At 41.0% G+C, this 21,308-nt stretch overlaps 1 protein-coding gene across 1 annotated transcript in view; it reads left to right on the forward strand.

Annotated features, from left to right (window-relative positions):
* LOC124619588 (STAM-binding protein-like A) overlaps positions 1-21,308 on the forward strand; it is a 79,041-nt gene that overhangs the window by 37,030 nt on the left and 20,703 nt on the right. The window contains exons 7-8 of the mRNA XM_047146092.1: positions 16,748-16,885; positions 19,823-19,935. Coding sequence (XP_047002048.1) covers positions 16,748-16,885; positions 19,823-19,935 — 251 coding nt within the window. The remainder of the gene's footprint in view (positions 1-16,747; positions 16,886-19,822; positions 19,936-21,308) is intronic.

Genomic DNA, 21,308 nt, shown 5'->3' on the forward strand with positions numbered 1-21,308 from the left:
ATTGCTGGTTCTCTAAACTTTCTCAGTAGTGTTCTTCAAAATGAATATCTTCTTCTCTCCAGGGATTCCACTTGAACTTCCAAAGCATATCCGTAACACTTGCTTGCTGATCTAACCTACATGTAACAAATCTAGGAGTTCTCCTCTGAATTACTTTGATGTCTTCTTTCAATTTGACCTGGTGCAGATCCCAAACACTCAAACAGCACTCAAGACTAGGTCACTCAAGTGTCCTATATGCAGTCTCCTTTCCAGATGAACCACACTTTCCTAAAATTCTCCCCACCTTCCCTACCACAATCCTCATATGCTCGTTCCTTTTCATATCGCTTTGCAACATTTTGCCCAGATATTTAAATGATGTGACAGTGCCAAGCAGGACACTACTAATATTGCATCTGAACATTACAGGTTTGTTTTTCCTACTCATCCACATTAATTTCCATTTTTCTTCATTAAGAGCCACCTGCCATTCATTACCCCCAATTAGAAATTTTGTCTAGGTCACCTGGTATCAGCCTACAGTCACTTATCTTTGAAAACTTCCTGTACACCACAGCATAATCAGCGAACAACCGCTGATTACTGCCCATGCAGTCTGCCAGATCGTTTATGTATATAGAAAATAGCAACGCTCCTATCACATTTCCTGGGACACTTCTGTGTCTGATGAACACTCATCACTGAGGACAACATACTGGATTCTATTGCTTAAGAAGTCTTTGAGCCAGTCACATATCTGGGAGCCTATTCCATATGCGCATACCAGCGTTTACAGTCTGCAGTGGGGTACAATGTCAAATGCTTTTCGAAAATCTAGAAATATGGGTGTTGTGACTTGCCGATCATTCAAAGCGCCGCCGCGCAATTACGTGCGTCCTCTATGTGCGGTGCTGTCTGTCAGCCATGCAGCAGCTGCGCCACCTAAGCGGCCAGCCGAGCAGCGGCCGCTAGACTGGGACTCAGTGCTCATTTGAATGCTAATGTGTACACATGTCTTGCTTGTCAACTTACTCTCTGACTTATATGTGTTGTGTCGTTCTGAAATATATTTGTTAAACTTGATGTTATAACAATTGGCGACAAGTTAGTGGATTTTTCCTTTTCACCGTTGACCCACAGGGTTCCATGGCTACTGTCGAGCAACTATTGCAAAATCTCCTTGAACTGCAAACGCTTCTCATGGCGGCGATTCACGATTTCGTCGCGGCGTCAAATGCGGGGCGTTTCTCGTCGTTGGCTGTACCTCCTTTTCCTCCTTACGACGAGACCGCGGAAGACTGGTCTGATTATGAAAAACGTCTTCGACACCACTTCTTGGCAATTCATGTCACGGACGAACAACCATGTAAGTCTCTGTTCCTTTCCTGGATTTCACCTCAAATGTATCGGTTGTTGTTGCAATTGGCTCCTTTGAAGGATCCTGCATCTTTGTCCTTTGCTGAAATGTGCTCACTTCTGTCTGTCTATTTTCAAAAGCAAACGCATGTGGTAGCCTCTCGTGTTGCCTTTTATCGTTGTCAAAAACAGCCACATCAATCCTATCATGCTTGGGCTGCTGAACTACACGGCCTCAGTCGAAAGTGTCAATTTGTTACTGACGTTCACAAAGAATCCTATGCCGATTCCATGGTACGGGATGGTATTATCCGGTCGGCGCCCAACAAAGAAGTTTGGCAACGTGCCCTTCGGTTGGCGAATCCGACTCTAGATGAAGTTCTCTCCATTGCGCAGTCTTTTGAAATTTCTCGTGCCGCTGGGGCGCAAATAGAGGCGAGGGGTGATGTCGGGGAAATACAACCTCTGTGCGCTGTTGATGACGCGTGCGGCACGTCCCCACCGGCCGACATGGCCGCAGTGCGCTCCCACACGCAGCCTCGGCCTAGCCGTAAACAACCCGCTAAGAAACTGCAGCAAAACCCCCGGCAACTTCCTTCATGTCCGCGGTTTTTTACGAAACATTCACGCGAGGATTGTCCCCAACATTGGGCTGTGTGTCACAATTGCAAAAAGAAAGGTCATGTGTCTTCTGTTTGCAAATCCGACCGCATACATGATGTTCCTGAACATGATACTGATTCTAATTCTGTGTTGTCTGTCAATTGCACTTCTTCCCTTTCAGGGAAGTTATTCCTCACTGTCCAAATCCTTGGTCGAGATGTTCGCGTGCAAGTGGATACCGGTTCTGCTGCCACTATAATTAATTCTCAGACGTATCTTCAGTTGGGTTCTCCACTCCTGTCACCTGTCACTCGGCAATTACGGACATACAATAAGCAGAAGATTCCTCTCTTGGGACAGTTTAATGCTGAGGTATCTCACAAATCCGTCGTTCGCACTGTTCCCATATTTGTGGTCGACCAGAGCAACGCAGAAAATCTTTTTGGTTTCGATGCCTTTCGCATTTTTGGGTTCTCCATAGATGACTCTGTCAATATTGTCTCTGATGCTATTCCTTATGCTCAACTGGATTCCTTGTCGACGACATTTTCGTCCCTTTTTTCTCCTGGGTTAGGCCGTGCAAACGATTTTGAAGCTCATTTCACGCTCAAACCCACTGCTCGGCCCCTAAGTTTTTTCGGGCTCGGCCCATTCCTGTGGCCCTTCGTGATCGGGTAAAACGGGAGTTGAATCGTCTCACTACTTCAGGGGTCTTGCTTTCTGTCACTTCCAGTGAGTGGTCCTCTCCTGTCGTTGTCGTTGCTAAGCCAAGTGGTGATATTCGTCTCTGTGGTGATTTCAAAGCCACTGTAAATGCTCAATGCCCCATCAACACTTACCCTATGCCCCGTCTTGAAGAACTGTTCACTAAACTTGCTGGAGGCCAGTATTTTTCTAAAATTGACCTGTCAGAAGCTTATCATCAACTTCCTCTCGATGCTGCTTCCCGGCAGTTTCTGGTCCTTAACACGCCTTTTGGCCTCTATCAATACCAACGCTTGCCATTCGGAGTTGCTAGCACCCCTGCTCTCTTTCAGCGATTCTTGGAACAATTATTGCTCCCTGTCCCTGGGTGTATCGATTACATGGACAACATTGTTGTCACTGGCTCCTCCACTGAAGAACATCTTCAAAATCTCCACACACTTTTTCATGTCTTACAGACTGCCGGTCTTAAGTGTAATCTTCAGAAATCACAATTTTTTCAGGCATCTATCACGTACTTGGGGTTTCAACTCTCTCGGGATGGTATTAGTCCTACATCTGTTAAGGAACTGCAGGCCTTCTTGGGGAAAATAACATACTATCACAAGTTTTTACGTCTGCGGCTTCGGTGGCTCAGCCGTTGCATCACCTGTTGCATAAAAATGTGCCTTTTCACTGGTCCGCGTCATGCAAAGCTGCTTTCCAGAAATTGAAGACGATGCTGAAAAAGGCCCCGTGCCTGGCTACTTGTCGACCTGGCCAACGTCTTGTTCTTGCCACAGACGCCTCTCAATACGGGGTCGGTCCAGTCCTTGCGCACTGTTTTTCTGACGGTTCGGAACAACACATTGCTTACGCCTCCAAAACGCTCACGGATGCCCAACAAAAGTATTCTCAAATTGAGAAAGAAGCTTTGGCCATTATTTATGCACTTCATAAGTTTGGTGTTTTTCTCTATGGCTCAAAATTTCATCTTGTTATAACAATGGGATCAGCCTGTTGCCCTTCATCCATACTTCGCAGTATATAGCGAGCTGGGTTTTGCACGAATGATGCTTTCGATAGCCATGCTGATTCATGGACATGAGCTTTTCAGTCTCTAGGAAATTTATTATATTTGGACTGAGAATATGTTCTAGAATTCTGCAGAAAGCTGATATTAAGATAGCAACAGACCTATTTTCTTTTCTCCCTTTTCCTACTATCTAATTCCAGTCCCCCATCACAACTAAATTTTCATCTCTTTTAACTATCTGAAGAATTTCTTCATCTCACCATACACTTCTTCAATCTCTTCATCATCCTCGGAGCTAGTGGGCATGCAGACTTCTACTATTGTGGTAGGTATGGGCTTTGTGTCTGTCTAGACTATGATAATGTGTTCACTATGCTGTTCATAGTAATTTACCTGCATTCCTTTTTTCCTATTCATTTTTAAACCCACTCCAGCATTATCCCTACCTGACCTCGTGTTTATAACCTTGTATTCATCTGATCAGAAGTCCAGTTCCTCCTGCCACCGAACTTCACTAATTCCCACTGTATCTTACTTCAATCTATCCATTCCCTTTTTAAATTTTCTAACCTACCTGCCTGATTAAGGAATCTTAACATTCCATGCTCTGATCCGTAGAATTCTAGTTTTGTGACCCCTGATGACAACATCCTCGTGAGTAGTCCCCACCTAGAGATCTGAATGTAGAACTGTTTTTCTGCTGGAATATTTTACCCAACAGGACACCCATCATCATGTAATCCACTGGTAATAATGACTGGAGGGTTTGGCAACATGTTGATCACATGTTCCATGATAAAAGATCAGTCCTTGTAATGCCTTGCAGGCAGCAGGCAGCCTAATCCATGAGTGGTGGTTACATTTAGGTGGTTGTGATGATTCTTGGGTGCACACTTTAATCACATAGAGTGTGCAAAATTTGTTGCTAACAGAGTAACAAAATGACTGCTGCTTGGTGATTACATGAACTGAACTGACAGAGATGTTAGCTTGTGATAGTTCGATGCAGATTGCTGACCTATTGTTCACTGAGTGTATATAAAGACAGGCGAAGGGATAATTAATGAAATCAGTAATCACATTTCACTTCATAATGTAAGGGTCAAATTTAGTAATTGTGTCATTCTATTAAACCAAGTAGTAATTTTGTTTAAGTGTATGAAAGACAACTGTATATGTAATAAAGTTCATTGGACATTTTATTGATACCATATGCACTTATGTGCGGTTTATAGGGTTCATGTAAATTTCTCATGTTCATAATTTCCATAATTTATTCAGATAATTAAATGTACTATCTGGATCACAAAAAGTAGGGCAACAAAAGTATAACATTAGATCCGGGATGAACAAGCTTAAAGGCTCAAATAACAGAAGTGTTTTCAGTTGAATCGACACTTTAATTACAAATAATTTCGTAGTTAATGTATTTTCAGGGACAGTAAACTGAATACTGTAAAGAAGGAAATTAGAGATTTTGAATGAACTATGTCTCTTTATAAATAAACAATTCGTAGCTCACAGAATTTTTATGATCACTTGATATTGGAACAAATTCAATTACAGATTTATCTTGAAAACTAAAGTTTTATAGAAAAGTAACTGTGTCATTTGAATTAGCAGCACTCAAATAATCCAGTGAACTATGAATTTCAGAAGTGCTGCTTGGATAGGGATTTTGACTTTTTAAGTAAATGAGGTTCATCTGCCACCGGTGTTATAATTCGAAGAAGAGAGATAGTTATCTAAAGGAATAGAATAGTTGCACAAGGAGTTAGTTTCATTTGCCATCTTTCTAGCCAATTCCATTAAGGAAAAGAAAATGGAATAACAATTTCCAAACTTTTGTATTCTTATAAGCATAGGCTTCTGCGGCCATTGTTACTTTCAATAAAATTCTTCCGGGCTGTTACTGCATTGTCAATATATAAAATTGTCCGACATCAAGCATTTAATATATTGACAGTGCGGTCAACAGTCCAGAAGAATTTTATTGACAGTTTTGTATTCTTGTTTCCTAAATTTAGAGTTAAACTGCAAAATCGTAACTGATTTTTTTTAAAAAAAATCCCAAAGCCAAATGTAACTGCTGCATCTTGTTTTATTGTTCATTTCCTTACTACCAAATCTGATAAACAAATAAGAGGTAAGTACTGGCAGAAGTAAATATGTGAGAGCGGGTCATTATTTGTGCCTGGTATTTCAGGCAGTTGAGCATTTCCTATGAAATGCAGGGGTTACACTTCCAGTCTCAGTCAAGCACACTGTTTTAATATGCCAGAAAGATTCAAATAAATTCATAGTTTGTAAAATTGGCAGTGCAGAGACAATATACAAAGTATATCCCAATAGATTTGCTTTTTGATTACTCTGCAGCTCCCGATTTGAGAAATTTATTGTAACTGAAATTTAACTGAGATGTTCTATTAAAAAGGTTTGATTATTACTTATAGAGGTATGTGCCTTGTGAGCTTATTTTGTGCACGTTTCTGCACTTCAGAAACAATTGTAGTTCAGTAGGTGCTCTACACATCAAGTTACTTAGGTGGAAGCCTTCTTCCCATTTTAGTAACATACACTGTGTTGATTATATATGACATGTTAAATCTATGCACTAGTCTGGGACCCAAAACTGGATATATTTTTTTCGCAGATATCTCACTGCCAACTTCACGCCACAGGGACTGGTGGACAGTTTTAACTTAATACAAGCACTGTCCATGGAGAGCAGTTTTCAGGTGTGATCTGAGTTGTTACACACAGTTTTAAATTGTCATTTCAGTTAACAAAGGCATACTCTGCAAAGGAGTAGAAGTACTCCATCCCAGTAACAAACTGTAGTTGATTGAGAAACGGAACTCAGCTCTCTATTCACTCTCCCAAATGTGCTAGCCCAACAACAGCATTGAAAAGTACCTGTAAAACTTGGCAGGAATGGAAAGAAGACTGTGGCAAGCTGCACTTGGATAGAATGTTATGTACTTGATAGTGAAGTGAACAGAAGACAGCCTGAGAAATGCAGGTATTGGATTTTGAGTCCTGTTCCGTTGTGCTTTAACTTGTCAAACACAATTCGGGATTATTTTTGAAATGGAGCTAAAAGTTTCAAGAGATGGATGTTCAGGATTCTTGGATTGTTGTTATATGGAACTCTGCCTACTCTCAACCCGTCTTCTTGCAGAGAAGTCGCCATAATGAATAAGATTCTTAGAATCATAAGAACCTGGAGGGAGTGGGGGTCTTGCACTGGCTCAGCTGTAGTTGGTGAAGTTTGGCAAGAGGCAGCAGGTGGTTACTGTTACTGGCTGCTAGGTGCCTGTGGTTCATTGCATTGCTCAAGGTGAGCCTGCACCCAATCTCTACCAGCCGAGAGGAAGTATAGGTGCTGGCATTCCGGCCTCAGTAGCAGAGCTGCACTGTGTGAGGAAAGTAGGTAGTGGTGTCGATTAATGGCATATCAACTGTGCAATGGTGACAGGCATGATGTTCTGATGATAGTCTAGCACTTGTGTTGGCTCAATATGATGCCCAGCACTCACAGGTCGTGTGGAGAAGGGACCTGTATGGCCGCACAACGAACACAGCATGGCCAGCACGGAGCATTGTGAAGCAAGATGGTTGAAACAAAAGCAGCTGTGCTGAGGTGTGCTGCAGGCGATTCATCATACCTGGTCAGCCAACCATAGTTTATCCTTGTGTGATGAAGAGGTATGAAGAAGTAATTGTAATTGTAATTCCTGCGACAGTTTAACTAACCACAGTGCCCAGAGCGCTAAAGTCCAGCATGACCTCTGTCGTAACCTCAACATGAAGGTGTCATCACAGCTGGGAAGGGGTTCTGACGCCTACACTGTCATTGTAAATGATGCCATGGATTGCACCTGCTGGCATATGTGAAAGACACTCGATGAGGCGAGCACAAGCAGAAGCCTATTTGTTATGCTCAGGTGGATTTAGCAACAAGGCACTAACAAGATCCAGATGGTAATACAAATGGTTCGCCAAACAAACAAACAAAATGAGTACCATGATCTATAAAACTGTGTCTGTCCAACAAGTTGTCCACGTAGGTAAATCACATCATAGGGTTGTCCATTTGTATTGTCGGCAGCTTCGAAAAATGGCCTGGAGGGAGAGTTTGCAGCAGAGTCTGTAGGGCATGGACCGCGCGAGGGTTCAGAGAAGTAGCATCCACTGGGATCAACTGTGCAATGGCGACAGGCATGATGTTCTGATGATAGTCTAGCACTTGTATTGGCTCAATATGATGCCCAGCACTCACAGGTCGTGTGGAGAAGGGACCTGTATGGCCACACAACGAACACGGCATGGCCAGCATGGAGCATTGTGAAGCAAGATGGTTGAAACAAAAGCAGCTGTGCTGAGGTGTGCTGCAGGCGATTCATCGTCCATGGTCTGTGTAGGAAGGGGCAGCACGTGACCACAAGCAAAACCTGAGGTGGAAGCATCAACGACAGACGTGGATGGATTCCAGAAGGAAGACACAAGATTGCAGTTGAGTGCCAAGTGACATGGCGGAACCATGGCTAGTTCGTCGCTTGAGATCTGCACAGCACAGTAGGTTGGGCAGATGCAGGAGTATCCCAGCGCAGTTAACTAGAATGTCCCATTGGTCCGTCGGAAATGGGCGCATTAAATGGCAGAGAGTGATAGGTGAGAAAGTTGGCGTCAAAGGTGTGCGAAGCATGTAGTAGCAGACCACACTAGGGAGATGGGAGCCGTGCATGTCGACCCCAAAACTGTACAGCCAAGTGGTCCCTAGTGGAGTGAAGTAGAAACGTCAGAGAGAGGAAACCAGAATCTCCTGCAGAAGAAACTTCCTGCTGGACATAGAATCCAGTAGTAGGCATCAGTGCAAGTGCGTGCTGCACCTGGGTTGCCATGACAAAGGAGGCAGAATGAACAATGGAAAAACAAGCATTCTCATTGTATTTCTAGCACCCACAGAAAAATGTTGTGCTTCACAATCGAAAGTTAGTCCCACAATAGTGACGTCCTGCATTGTTGGGAAGGTTGGGAGTTGAGTCATTGTTTGAGTTGCCGTAAAACTGGTAATAAGTGATGCACAAGTGTATTCATGTGACTTGGACTCACCAATGTGGATTTTCTATCTATGCTAATGAGTCATTGGATAGAAATAACAAACATTTACGGTGAAACACTTTAATTCACACAAGATCACATGAAAGTACAGCACAGAATACGAAAACAGCCAAAGCTCACTGAATCCAAAGATAGAGCACTTCTCATTCCAGAGTAATTGCATATCAGTGGTTGCCACAAGTTGTAAAATTATCCTATTGTTTAGGGACAAAATATAATATAGCTTTTTATGAAAATAATAAATTTCTGAAAATCTAATTGGCACTTTAATCTTTTTTTTTTATCATAGGAACCGCTAATGAAATTGAGAATTCAGTTGGTGAACATAGTGGTCACCATTCTCTTTTTCCCAGTTTTCGTTTTTTTTTTCCATATATTCGACTGGTGATGTTTTTTTTTAACTTTTGCCAATGATAGTAAGGGTAGTTTTTCAGGTCCATCCAAAGTGCATCCTGCCAGAACATTAATTCGTTTGTTTGAGATAATTCCCCCCTGATCACTGTCATCCCCGAAGGAAAAAGAAGTAAAAAAGTCAGTTTTACTGACATTGAAGTTACCTTTTGCATCATATTGTACCGTGCTGAAGGCAATGGAGACTGCAGAAAATCTTAGGTGTAGATGGTAAATTCAGTTAACATTGCTGCAGATGTTTTTCAACTCATCATCATCATCATCATCATCATCATCATCATTTAAGACTGATTATGCCTTTCAGCGTTCAGTCTGGAGCATAGTCCCCCTTGTAAAATTCCTCCATGAATCCCTATTCAGTGCTAACATTGGTGCCTCTTCTGATGTTAAGCCTATTACTTCAAAATCAATCTTAACCGAATCCAGGTACCTTCTCCTTGGTCTACCCCGACTCCTCCTACCCTCTACTGCTGAACCCATGAGTCTCTTGGGTAACCTTGCTTCTCTCATGCGTGTAACATGACCCCACCATCTAAGCCTGTTCGCCCTGACTGCTACATCTATAGAGTTCATTCCCTGTTTTTCTTTGATTTCCTCATTGTCCACACCGTCCTGCCATTGTTCCCATCTACTAGTACCTGCAATCATCCTAGCTACTTTCATATCCGTAACCTCAACCTTATGTGGCGCAGTGGTTCGACACTGGACTCGCATTCGGGAGGACGACGGTTCAATCCCACGTCTAGCCATCCTGATTTAGGTTTTCCGTGATTTCCCTAAATCACTCCAGGCAAATGCCGGAAGGACGACGGTTCAATCCCGCGTCCGGCCATCCTGATTTGGGTTTTCCGTGATTTCCCTAAATCAATCCAGGCAAATGCCAGGATGGTTCCTCTGAAAGGGCACGGCCGACTTCCTTCCCTAATCCGATGAGACCGATGACCACGCTGTCTGGTCTCCTTTCCCAAACAACCAACCAACCAACCTCAACCTTATGGATAAGGTAACCTGAATCCACCCAGCTTTCACTCCCATACAACAAAGTTGGTCGAAAGATTGAAAGGTGCACAGATAACTTAGTCTTGGTACTGACTTCCTTCTTGCAGAAGAGAGTAGATCGTAGCTGAGCGCTCACTGCATTATCTTTGGTACACCTCGCTTCCAGTTCTTTCACTATGTTGCCATCCTGTGAGAATATGCATCCTAAGTACTTGAAACTGTCCACCTGTTCTAACTTTGTTCCTCTTATTTGGCACTCAATCCGTTTATATCTCTTTCCCACTGACATTACTTTTGTTTTGGTGATGCTAATCTTCATACCATAGTCCTTACATTTCTGATCTAGCTCTGAAATATTACTTTGCAAACTTTCAATAGAATCTGCGATCACAACTAAGTCATCCGCATATGCGAGACTGCTTATTTTGTGTTCACCTATCTTAATCTCACCCAGCCAATCTATTGTTTCCAACATTTGATCCATAAATAATATGAACAACAGTGGAGACAGGTTGCAGCCTTGTCTTACCCCTGAAACTACTCTGAACCATGGACTCAATTTACCATCAACTCTTAACTGCTGCCTGACTATCTATGTAAAGACCTTTAATTGCTTGCAAAAGTTTGCCTCCTATTCCATAATCACGTAGAACAGATAATAACTTCCTCCTAGGAACCGGGGGTCATATGCCTTTTCTAGATCTATAGAACATAGATACAATTTCCTATTCCACTCGTAACACTTCTCCATTATTTGCCGTAAGCTAAAGATCTGGTCCTGACATCCTCTAAGAGGCCTAAACCCACACTGATTTTCATCCAATGTGTCCTCAACTAATACTCGCACTTTCCTTTCAACAATACCTGAGAAGATTTTACCTCTGTAGTTGTTACAATCTTTTCTGTTTCCATATTTAAAGATTGGTGTGATTACTGCTTTCATCCAGTCTGATGGAACCTGTCCCGACTCCCACGCCATTTCAGTTATCCTGTGTAGCCATTTAAGACCTGACATTCCACTGTATTTGATGAGTTCTGACTTAATTTTCATCCACCCCAGCCGCTTTATTGCACTGCAATCTATTGACCATTTTCTCCACTTCCTCCAATGTGATCCTATTTCCATCATCATTCCTGTCCCATTGTACATCGAAATCTGAAACATTACTGATCGTATTTTCACCTACATTGAGCAACTCTTCAAAATATTCCCTCCATCTGCCCAAGGCATCAACAGGATTCACCAGCAGTTTTCCTGACCTGTCCAAAATACTTGTCATTTCCTTCTTAACTCCCTTTCGAAGACTGCTAATTACACTCCAAAATGGTTTTCCAGCAGCTTGACCCAAGGTCTCCAACCCGTTTCCAAAGTCTTCCCAAGATTTCTTCTTGGATGCTGTAATTGTCTGTTTGGCTTTGTATCTTTCTTCAACATAACTTTCTCTGTCTACCTGAGTTCTAGTCTGTAGCCATTTTTGATATGGCTTCTTTTTTCATTTTACAGGCTGCCTTGACTGTGTCATTCCACCAAGCTGTTTGCTTCATGCTACCTTTACACACTACTGTTCCAGGACATTCTTTGGCCACTTCTAGTACTGTGTCCCTGTACCTTGTCCATTCCTTTTCCAGTGACTGCAATTGACTACATTCAACTAACTGGTACCTTTCTGAGATCACTGTTATGTACCTGTGTCTTATTTCCTTATCCTGAAGTTTCTCCACTCTTATCCTCCTACACATGGACCTGACCTCCTGCACTTTCAGCCTCACAATACCAATTTCACTGCAGATTAAATAGTGGTCAGTGTCCTCAAAAAATCCCCTGAATACACGTGTGTCCCTCACAGCCTTCCTGAATTCCTGATCTGTTATTATATAGTCAATGACAGATCTGGTTCCCCTGCCTTCCCAAGTATACCGGTGAATGTTCTTATGTTTAAAAAAGGAGTTTGTGATTACTAAGCCCATACTGGCACAGAAATCCAAGAGTTGTTTCCCGTTCCTGTTGGCCTCCATATCCTCTCCAAATTTACCCATAACCTTTTCATATCCTTCTGTTCGATTTCCAATCCTGGCATTAAAATCACCCATGAGCAGAACACTGTCCTTGTCCTTCACCCTATCAACTACTTCACTGAGTGCGTCATAAAAACTATCCATCTTATCTTGATCTGTCCCTTCACAATGCGAATATACTGACACAATCCTAATTTTCTTGCTAGATTCTGTCAAATCTACCCACATCAGTCGTTCATTTACATACCTTATTGCAACTACGCTGGGTTCCATTTCTTTCCTGGTGAAAAGCCCTGCACCCCATTGTGCTATTTCTGCTTTGACTCCTGACAGGTAGACCTTGTATTCTCCCACTTCCTCTTCTTTCTCACCCCTTACCCGAATGTCACTAACAGCTAAAACGTCCAACCCCATCTTACTTGCAGCCTCTGCCAGCTCTACCTTCTTCCCAGAGTAGCCCCCATTGATATTAATAGCTCCCCATCTCATTACCATTCATTTGCCGAGTCGTATCGTAGGAGTTCCTGGTTTGTCAATTAGAGGTGGGACTCCGTCGCCTCCAAAGGTCCGAGGCATTTTGCTCTGATTGTTGCCAGCATCAAATTTATAGTACCAGAGAAGCAGGTTGCTAGCCCTACTTGCCCCGGGTCCCATTGAATTTTACCCCTAATGGTTGAGGGACTAACTGGTGGATTTGGTAGTCTTTGCCGTCTGAGCACAAAGGTGGCCAAGACTCGGAATATGTCCCGAGATGCCCAGCCTTATTCCAAAGTAACTGGTATCCTGACTGTCAGGACCACTTACTTGGCCACTCATACGTTGCCTGTGGTTCATGAACTAGGACATGATACCAGGAACCCACACCATGAACCACTTTTTCAACTTCCCTCGAAATTTTCCAATCAGCCTGGATTTGCAGAAAATTCAGTACACATTTGTTTTGAAAATTCATCGACTCTCTAATAATGAAATTGCTAATATCAGAGCATTCCGAAGCCTAGCTTGCTTGAATCAAACATGCAGTGAAATCTCTATATCTTAGTGTGCAGACATTCTGATGTGTTTTAACTCTGGTTTGAACAGTGCCACAATTTGATATCTGCCAGTAATTATCTTCACTATTGTAGAGTCAAAAATGAGAAACTCTTTAAGGACTTCTCTTTTTGACCACCAGTTTTCATCATCTGCCTTAAGCAACTCAATCACCAAATTAGAAAACTGTCTGAAGAGTTTTGACAATAACAATACCCAAAGACAGTTGGTAACATAGCAATGGTAGTAGCCATTGTTTACTTTTTGTCTAATGAAAAATAACAAGCTGATGAGTCTGGGTGATGAAATGATTACAGAAAGCATGCCTGAATAAAATCTTTTCAGTTTACAAATTGCATTGTTTCAAATGAAACACTCAAGCTTTCGATCCCTTTCTCCACCATCGGTGTTTCGAGTAATAAACCACTGACTGCTGGAGCTGGTATGGTTTTCCACTTAATGGGAATGATTACAGCATTTGCAACCAATCAGAAAGCACCGAACTGGTGTGTGTGTGTGTGTGTGTGTGTGTGTGTGTGCGTGTGTGTGTGTGTGTGTGTGCGTGTGTGTGTGTGTGTGTGTGTGTGTGTCAGTAAGGCAAATTGTGCATCTTCAGGCTTCAGTCCATCATGGGACCAATGCGAAAGGTGGTGCAAGAAGCACCACATTTGAAACCACCGTGCCCTCCTCTCTACAAGCATTGAGCATCTGTCTCTACCTTCTTCTGAAGTCCAAAGCCTGTTTTACACCCTACTAAAGTGCACGTCATTTATGTTGGCGGCCGAGTTTAGGTTCGTTCTGCGCATCTGACGTCACAAAACACAGTCAGCCAATGAACAGAGAACAACGTTCCCAGATCTCGGCTGCAGTGCAGAGCATGGACGAGTGTCTTCAGTTTTAGAAACGTTCAGTCATAAATAAAGTAATAGAACAAAAGCAATGTCTTGATAGCAGACTTTCTTTAATAGAAAGTTTGGAAAAAGCATTCTTTATACCAATTGCTTCATATTCTATTAATTAATTAAACCAAACAAGCAATAAGACTCCTAATTCAAGCGATAGCAACGAAAGGTGTTTGTATCAATCTTACGAACCGCTTTTTCGCAATAAAGAACAGCGGTAATTGTTTATTTCCTATTGTACTTCGACGAAGCGTGAATATTCATAGTCATACCAACAGCGTTTGTCAGTATTTTGCGTGATGTGTTATACATCTCAAGGAGTAATGTATACAGACGAGCTGCGTTACCGTAACGGTCAAGGTGTTGGGCTTCTACACGAAAGGTTACGAGTGTTTTCTTTTTTTCCCGTTATTTGTACTATACTGACTAGGAAACAAGCATTACTTAGTGGAAAGTGCCAACTACTCATTATTATTATTATTATTATTATTATTATTATATATTTTTTAAATGATTTCCTTTACTTTGTGCCTATAAAATTCTATTATTTACTCACACTCTCCTTTCTGCTTCTCTTATGTAATATGACAAAATTTTCTCTCTTCTTCAATTTAGATATCTTCTGTAGTACATGTAAAAAAGTTTCTTCCACTTCTGCTCCATCTATCATGACGACGTTTCCCTCATTCTGTCCCACTTAACAGTGTAAACTAGAGGAAGAGATCAAACCAGAATACACAATGTGCCTGTGGCATCACAAGTGCATCACATACAGAAACATAAACTCAAAATCAATGCATCGATGCCAAATATAAACTGTTATGCCTGTCCTGAAATGTCTATAAGTCTGCATTAAAATTGTTACTGTTTATTCAAATCTTGATGACCTCCTTTATAACAGAATCACAATATGTTGACAAGTGAGACAAGGCTGTCGTCTTTTCAAATTGTATGTTATGTCTGCTGCACCAAAGATCATAAATCTATTTCTATCTGTATTGACAAAACCTGTGACTGATTAAAACTTGTATATCGGAGCGTGACTGTTATGTGTGCCTAGGGAAACAGAAGATCAGCAATAGCCAAACGCCATTTGGATTGTGGCTGACCTATTAATTTTCAAGAAGCCTGTGTGCTTGTTCCACAACCATAGGTAGAGCAGTAGAAAATAAGAGAGGGTATTAGATGATTAACTCCCCCAGCAGTGTGAACGGGGAGGATCGTTAAAAGGTGCCAATGTCCTGGCTGCCAGTAGTCCCAGTCCAATGTGCCATGTGCATTTGCAAGTCAGCATCTCTTCAAGACCTAGGTTAAATAGTATAAGCATCCACAAGAGAACTGCCGCGCAGCACTGACATCTTGCCATAAGAAAACATTGCTCCTGGTTATGAACTGCAGATTCACTGCTGCCTGTCACATATCTGATAGAATAGAACAGGCAGTAAGTAGCCCCCCCCCCCCCCCCCCCCACCCTCCTCCTCACCTCTCACACCTGCCCCATCCACAGGCATCTTGGCTTTGGACTGCCTATTGACATTGCAGAATAATGAAGTCAGTTGTTACGTGACAATTGAAACAGGGCAGTACATAGAGAAGAGAACTAAGACTCGGATTTCTTTTTTGAAAAGAGAAAAATGGGCTGTGTTAAAGTAGGGTGATGCTTGTTAACATTTGCTTTTGTGCATTGTGACTAACCATATCAAGCTGAACAAATTCTGAGAATATTTTTTATTAAACAGATAATGTTTTACAGTCAGCACGGAAAATGACTGACATGGCAATGATTCATTTAGATTTTAATATTTACAATTCTGCTATTGAGTCTCTTCAGCAGGTTATTTGTAATCATCTTAATCCCTTTCCCCAGATTTAAAATTCTACTGAAATTTACTCGTCTTATTAAAACTTGTTGCTGTGAAAGTACACAGTAGTATACAAATTGTAACTGAATAATGTGAGTGGAAAAACAGTGGTTTATTTGAAAGCAGCAACTTGTTTGCAGATTGAAATTTGAAGCACATGTGAAGTTCACATAAAGGTGTTTGTTAAAAATATGAAAATCCAACATTGTTCTAACAATAAAATTACAAGGATATATAATGGTTGCCTAGTACCGCCAACAAATGTTTAGAAGCAGACAAGACCACTAGTTTTAGGAACAGTTAATTCCTTTCTCAAGGACAAAAGAGTAATAGGCAGTTGGAGTGTGTGAAACAGAGGTAAGTCACGCAGGGGTTCATGTAGTGAAGTCAAGAGTGGAGAAATTAATCACAGTGGTTTGTAAAAAGAGGAAAGCAGTTATCAGTCTGAAGATTTTTAAAGCACTGTGGTGTTCATGACCGTGGCTGAGAATAGGTTTACCCAACTGGTCACAGGGAAATGAAAGTTTAACATTTGTGTGGCACACAAATGCAGTTGCTAACAGCTACCTCTTTGTGCCAATGAACTTAATGGCTTGTAGCTCATCCCTGAAGGTTCTCCTGCATTATGAAATATACAGTTCACAATGGCTGATTATTCATCTCTCTTAATAAAAAATAATAATAAATGTGACTTTATTCTTTGAGTTATTTTGTGTAATATACTCCTTTCTTTTGTACAGGAACAGAATCAGTTGATTATAACTCATTTGCTGGTTCCTAAGCAGACTGGTACACCAGATTCATGCACTACACAGAATGAGGAAGAAATATTTGACTATCAGGACCAGCATGATTTAATTACATTAGGTTGGATTCATGTAAGTCATAGTCCTTTTATAATTTCACTTATTTACTAACTGATGATTTATTGTTTTATCAATGTATTAATTCTGAAGATAATAGGCATTAATTTGTTAAGAGGAATCAGACAGCAACATAAAGAAAAGAATGATTATTAATAATGGGCATGTAATAAAATTTTAAAATAATGCACATGTATTAAAATTGCTGTAAAGAAACTAATGAGGAGTCAAGTGAGGGTTATAATTGCAAAAATTGAATTGTGCGGAAAACAACAGAAAAGCATGAGAGTTACGTATACTAGTAATGTTATACGCCACTACCATATAACTGACACAAATTTTCTGCTTTATAGAGTGGAGATGATTTGAAATAAATGATTTGTTGTGTTGAAACTTCCAACAAGAAGGAAACAGAATGCCTAGTTTGAATTTGACCTAAGCCCACAGTTCACTCGTAGTGAATGCAACTAGGTATTGATGAAATAGTTGTGAAGTAGCCTGACAGATTGCTAAGTGAAATACCTGCCAAAGAAGCAGGGCAGGGATAGGCCATATATCCTGAATTATGAATAAAGTTTCTGTATTCTGTGGTGTAAATGCAGCTTTTTTTTTTTTTTTAGATAGCTCTTTCTGTTCTTTACAGAAATTTTTTGACAGTGTGTAATACTCTGTGAAATATGTGTAATTTTAATCATTACTATGTGAACTTTCTATGTAGCACTGGTATATCACTTGTTGACAAAATGCTTTTTATATGAAATAGAATGTAAGCTCTATAATTTGTTCATACGATCATTATTACTGCTGTTCTGTGTGTTAATGTTTGATCATTCGGGACTCACTTTTCATGTATTTGTTTACGTATGTTTTAGATTGACTATTTAAATATAGTTATTACTGTAATAATCTGACATGTTCTACATCCAGTGATACATTTACATCAAGGACCCATGAAATTAAAAAATAAATAAAGATATAGCAACAAAAATACTCAATTTTTGAAAATATATTATAATTGGATAGATAGAAAAAAGTCTACTAACCATGTGGCTCCAGAAGTTCACACGTATAAAGGTATTGAAACTTACAAGCTTTTGGAGCCAATGGGTCCATGGGGTTGAAGGGAAATGAAGAAGGGTGAAGGAAAATGACTGGTGAGGTTCAGGAAATGGGGAGAGTTGGAAAGGTTGCACAGAACTGTGGATTGGGGGTCGGGATGAGAAAGAATGGCTGAATGGCTGGGGACTGCAGTGGATGAGATTTGAAAACCTGAGAGCTGAAAGGTGGAAGATGAGGCAATACACAAGACAGATATTACTGATGAAACATTGTGCACGAATCAGTAAGACCAGAAAAGCTAAGTGATTTTATGTGGTAGAGGTGGAGGGATACACAGGTCAGAAGGAAAACTAAACAGGAGTGAAGAAAGGAATAGTTACTGAAAAGAAATGCGGAGGCCAGAGAAATTAATGTACGTTATGGCCAGGTGGGTGGCGAGAACCAAAGATCTGTTCCACCTGTGGCATTCTGAGAAACTCATGTCTGGCAGAAGAATCCAGATGGCACGTGTGGTGAAACAATCATGGATGTCGTGACTACATTGTTGTAGAGCATGCTTTGCAACAGGATATCATGTGCTGCCACCATACATTCTCTGCCCTGTCCATTCATCCTTACTGATAACTTGGTGGTAGTCATGCCAATGTAAAAGTCCAAACAGAATCCATATAACAGCTGGTACATGACTTGTGCCACTTCACAGGTGGCTTTCCCTTTGAAAATATGTTTTTCTAGTTACAGGGCTGGTGTAAGTGGCGGTAGGAAGGGCAAGCCTTAGCACAGGGACAGTCACAAATGTGGGAGCAATAGGACAGGGAAATGGATGCAGAAGGAGCATAGGGTGTGAAAAGGATATCGCAGAGATTGGGAGGGTGACAAAAAGATATTCTAGGAGTGGTGGACAGGCTGGACCTCATTTCAGGGCATGATTTTAGGAAGTCAAAGCCTTGTCGAAGTAGCTGATTGATCCATTCAAGGCCAAGACAATACTGAATGACAAGAGGGGTACTCCGAAGTTGTTTGTTGGAGAAATAAACAGTACCAGGATTGGTTGTGATGGCCCAGGAAGCCTGCTGTTGAACTAAACTGGTGGGGTAATAATGTCCAGTGAAGGCTGAGGTGAGAATGCTGGTGTGTAGATGTAAAGAATCTGCATCTGAACAAATATGCTTGCCTTGAATGCATAGCTGTATGTGAGAGACTGTTTGACATGGAAAGGATAGCAACTATTAAAATGTAAATGCTGCTGTGTGTTAGTAGGTTTAATGTGACCTTAATTTTTTTTATTTCAGCATTTCTTCTCTGTAACTATTCCTGTCTTGATTTCCTTTTAGTTTTCTGTATCTTTTTTTTTTCTGACATGTCTATTCTCCCGCCCCCTCCCCATCCAACCACCACTTAGCTTCCGCTCTTATTAACTAAAGCACGATGTTTTGTCAGTAACCTTCGTCTTGCTTACTATCCTATCTTCCACCACTAACCTCTCGTATTTTAAAATCTGGTATAATTCAGTCCCCAACAATCGGTCTTTCCTTCTCATCCTGTTTGGTAAGTCTTCCCAGATGTGGGGTTCTGTCAACTTTTCTGAAGTCTTCCCATATCATAAACCACGCAGTCCTTTTGCTTCATCCCTCTTTGTTCCCTCTTCAACCTTTCTGCCAGAATTAGCCACTGTCTCCGAAAGCTTTCGCATTTCAATACTTCTATATATGTGTGTTCTAGTGATGCTGCTTGGTGAGAAGATCCATCCAGTTACAATATAAACAAACAAACAAACATATATATGTAAAAAAAGGAGAGCAAACTGTTACTTTCCACTATTGTTGTTCATACGTAAATATGTTTTAATATGGTTCCACTTGACTTAAATACATGTTTATCTAATTTTTACAGACACATCCTAGTCAGACAGCATTCCTCTCTAGTGTGGATCTTCACACACATTGTTCTTACCAACGTATGATGCCAGAGGCACTTGCTATTGTTTGTGCACCTAGGTACAATGAGTAAGTATAAATTCATTTTAAAATATATTACTGTGAAGTATTTAACAAAGCATATAAGAAAATTATTTGGTCTTCAGTGTCATAATTACTCTACCACTGATAGCTGCAGACTTCAGACTGTTCCGAAACTAATTAGTAAACACTTTTTCATTGTGAATAATGCAAAGTTACTGATCTCACATTGTATGACAACATCTGATTGTGGCATTAAATGAGGTAGTGCACATATGTATGTACAGCCTGTTGTCACAATTATGCATATGTAATGTGGCCATTATTTCTATGTGGCGTTCCTGTAATCCTAGTAAAGTTTAAACTCCTATGGTGTGGAAAGAACACACACACACACACACACAGACAGACAGACAGACAGACAGACAGAGAGAGAGAGAGAGAGAGAGAGAGAGAGAGAGAGCTCTTGTGTTATGAACTAAAGACAAGTAATTTCAAATTGTATGCAACATACAACCTTCATCTTTCACATTTACCCCACTATCCTGTTCACACAACATTCCTGTGCCACAATAACCAGTCCTAACTTACTGAGCCCTCTAAAAATCAAGGAAGTGTATTGACCAATCCTGGAATGCAAAGTAGGGCCATGATTTTTCAGTGATTTTGTTGTGAAATGTGCAAACACTTCTCAATATACTGGCAATATTGTGTGCCATCATTAACCATTTATTACCATATTCTGACCTTTCAGGGTTGCTCGGAGGATCCTATTGTAAATACTTTACCAGTGTTTGCCTCTGAATGACATTATATGAGTCCGATATTATTTCCTCAGAACACCAGTTAGATACCGTCAGGTGGTTACAGCAGTTACTGCTGCAAGACATGGATGATGATGTTTGCGCAGCTGCATCCAAATTCAGTGGGGCCACAGGTGGTACTCACACGTGTGGAAAAGCCCTTGTACTTGGAAAGACTCACAGAGCCCACTGCCAGAACCGGAAGAGAAACCTGACTGGAATGACTTTGCAGCAGTCTCATCAATAGAGATGTGAGATTTCATCTAAGCACTGCCTTGAATCATGTGCTAGCTGTTGTTTAATTAAAATGGTAGAAACAGGACCCTCTGATTACAGACTCAGTACAGTGCATTGCATAGGTTTAATTCAGCTTTTAGTCTCACCAACAGTTGGCAGCACAAGCTTTGGTCACAGTGCACATGTGGGAGGCCTCTAATCAGCTCCTGGCAGTAAACCCTACAAGCACTTACTTTCATTCAACTCTAAAAGCTTTTGCACTCATTCATGGTTGCTAATTTTGGCCCAGTGAACTTGAATGCTGCCATAAGAATGTCACCAGTCTTGTAGCAATAACTACTCTTATCAGCTAACAATGACAAACATTTGCTTCGAAGAACT

The sequence above is a fragment of the Schistocerca americana genome, chromosome 1 (genome assembly GCF_021461395.2).
Source record: "Schistocerca americana isolate TAMUIC-IGC-003095 chromosome 1, iqSchAmer2.1, whole genome shotgun sequence".
Lineage (NCBI taxonomy): Eukaryota > Metazoa > Arthropoda > Insecta > Orthoptera > Acrididae > Schistocerca > Schistocerca americana.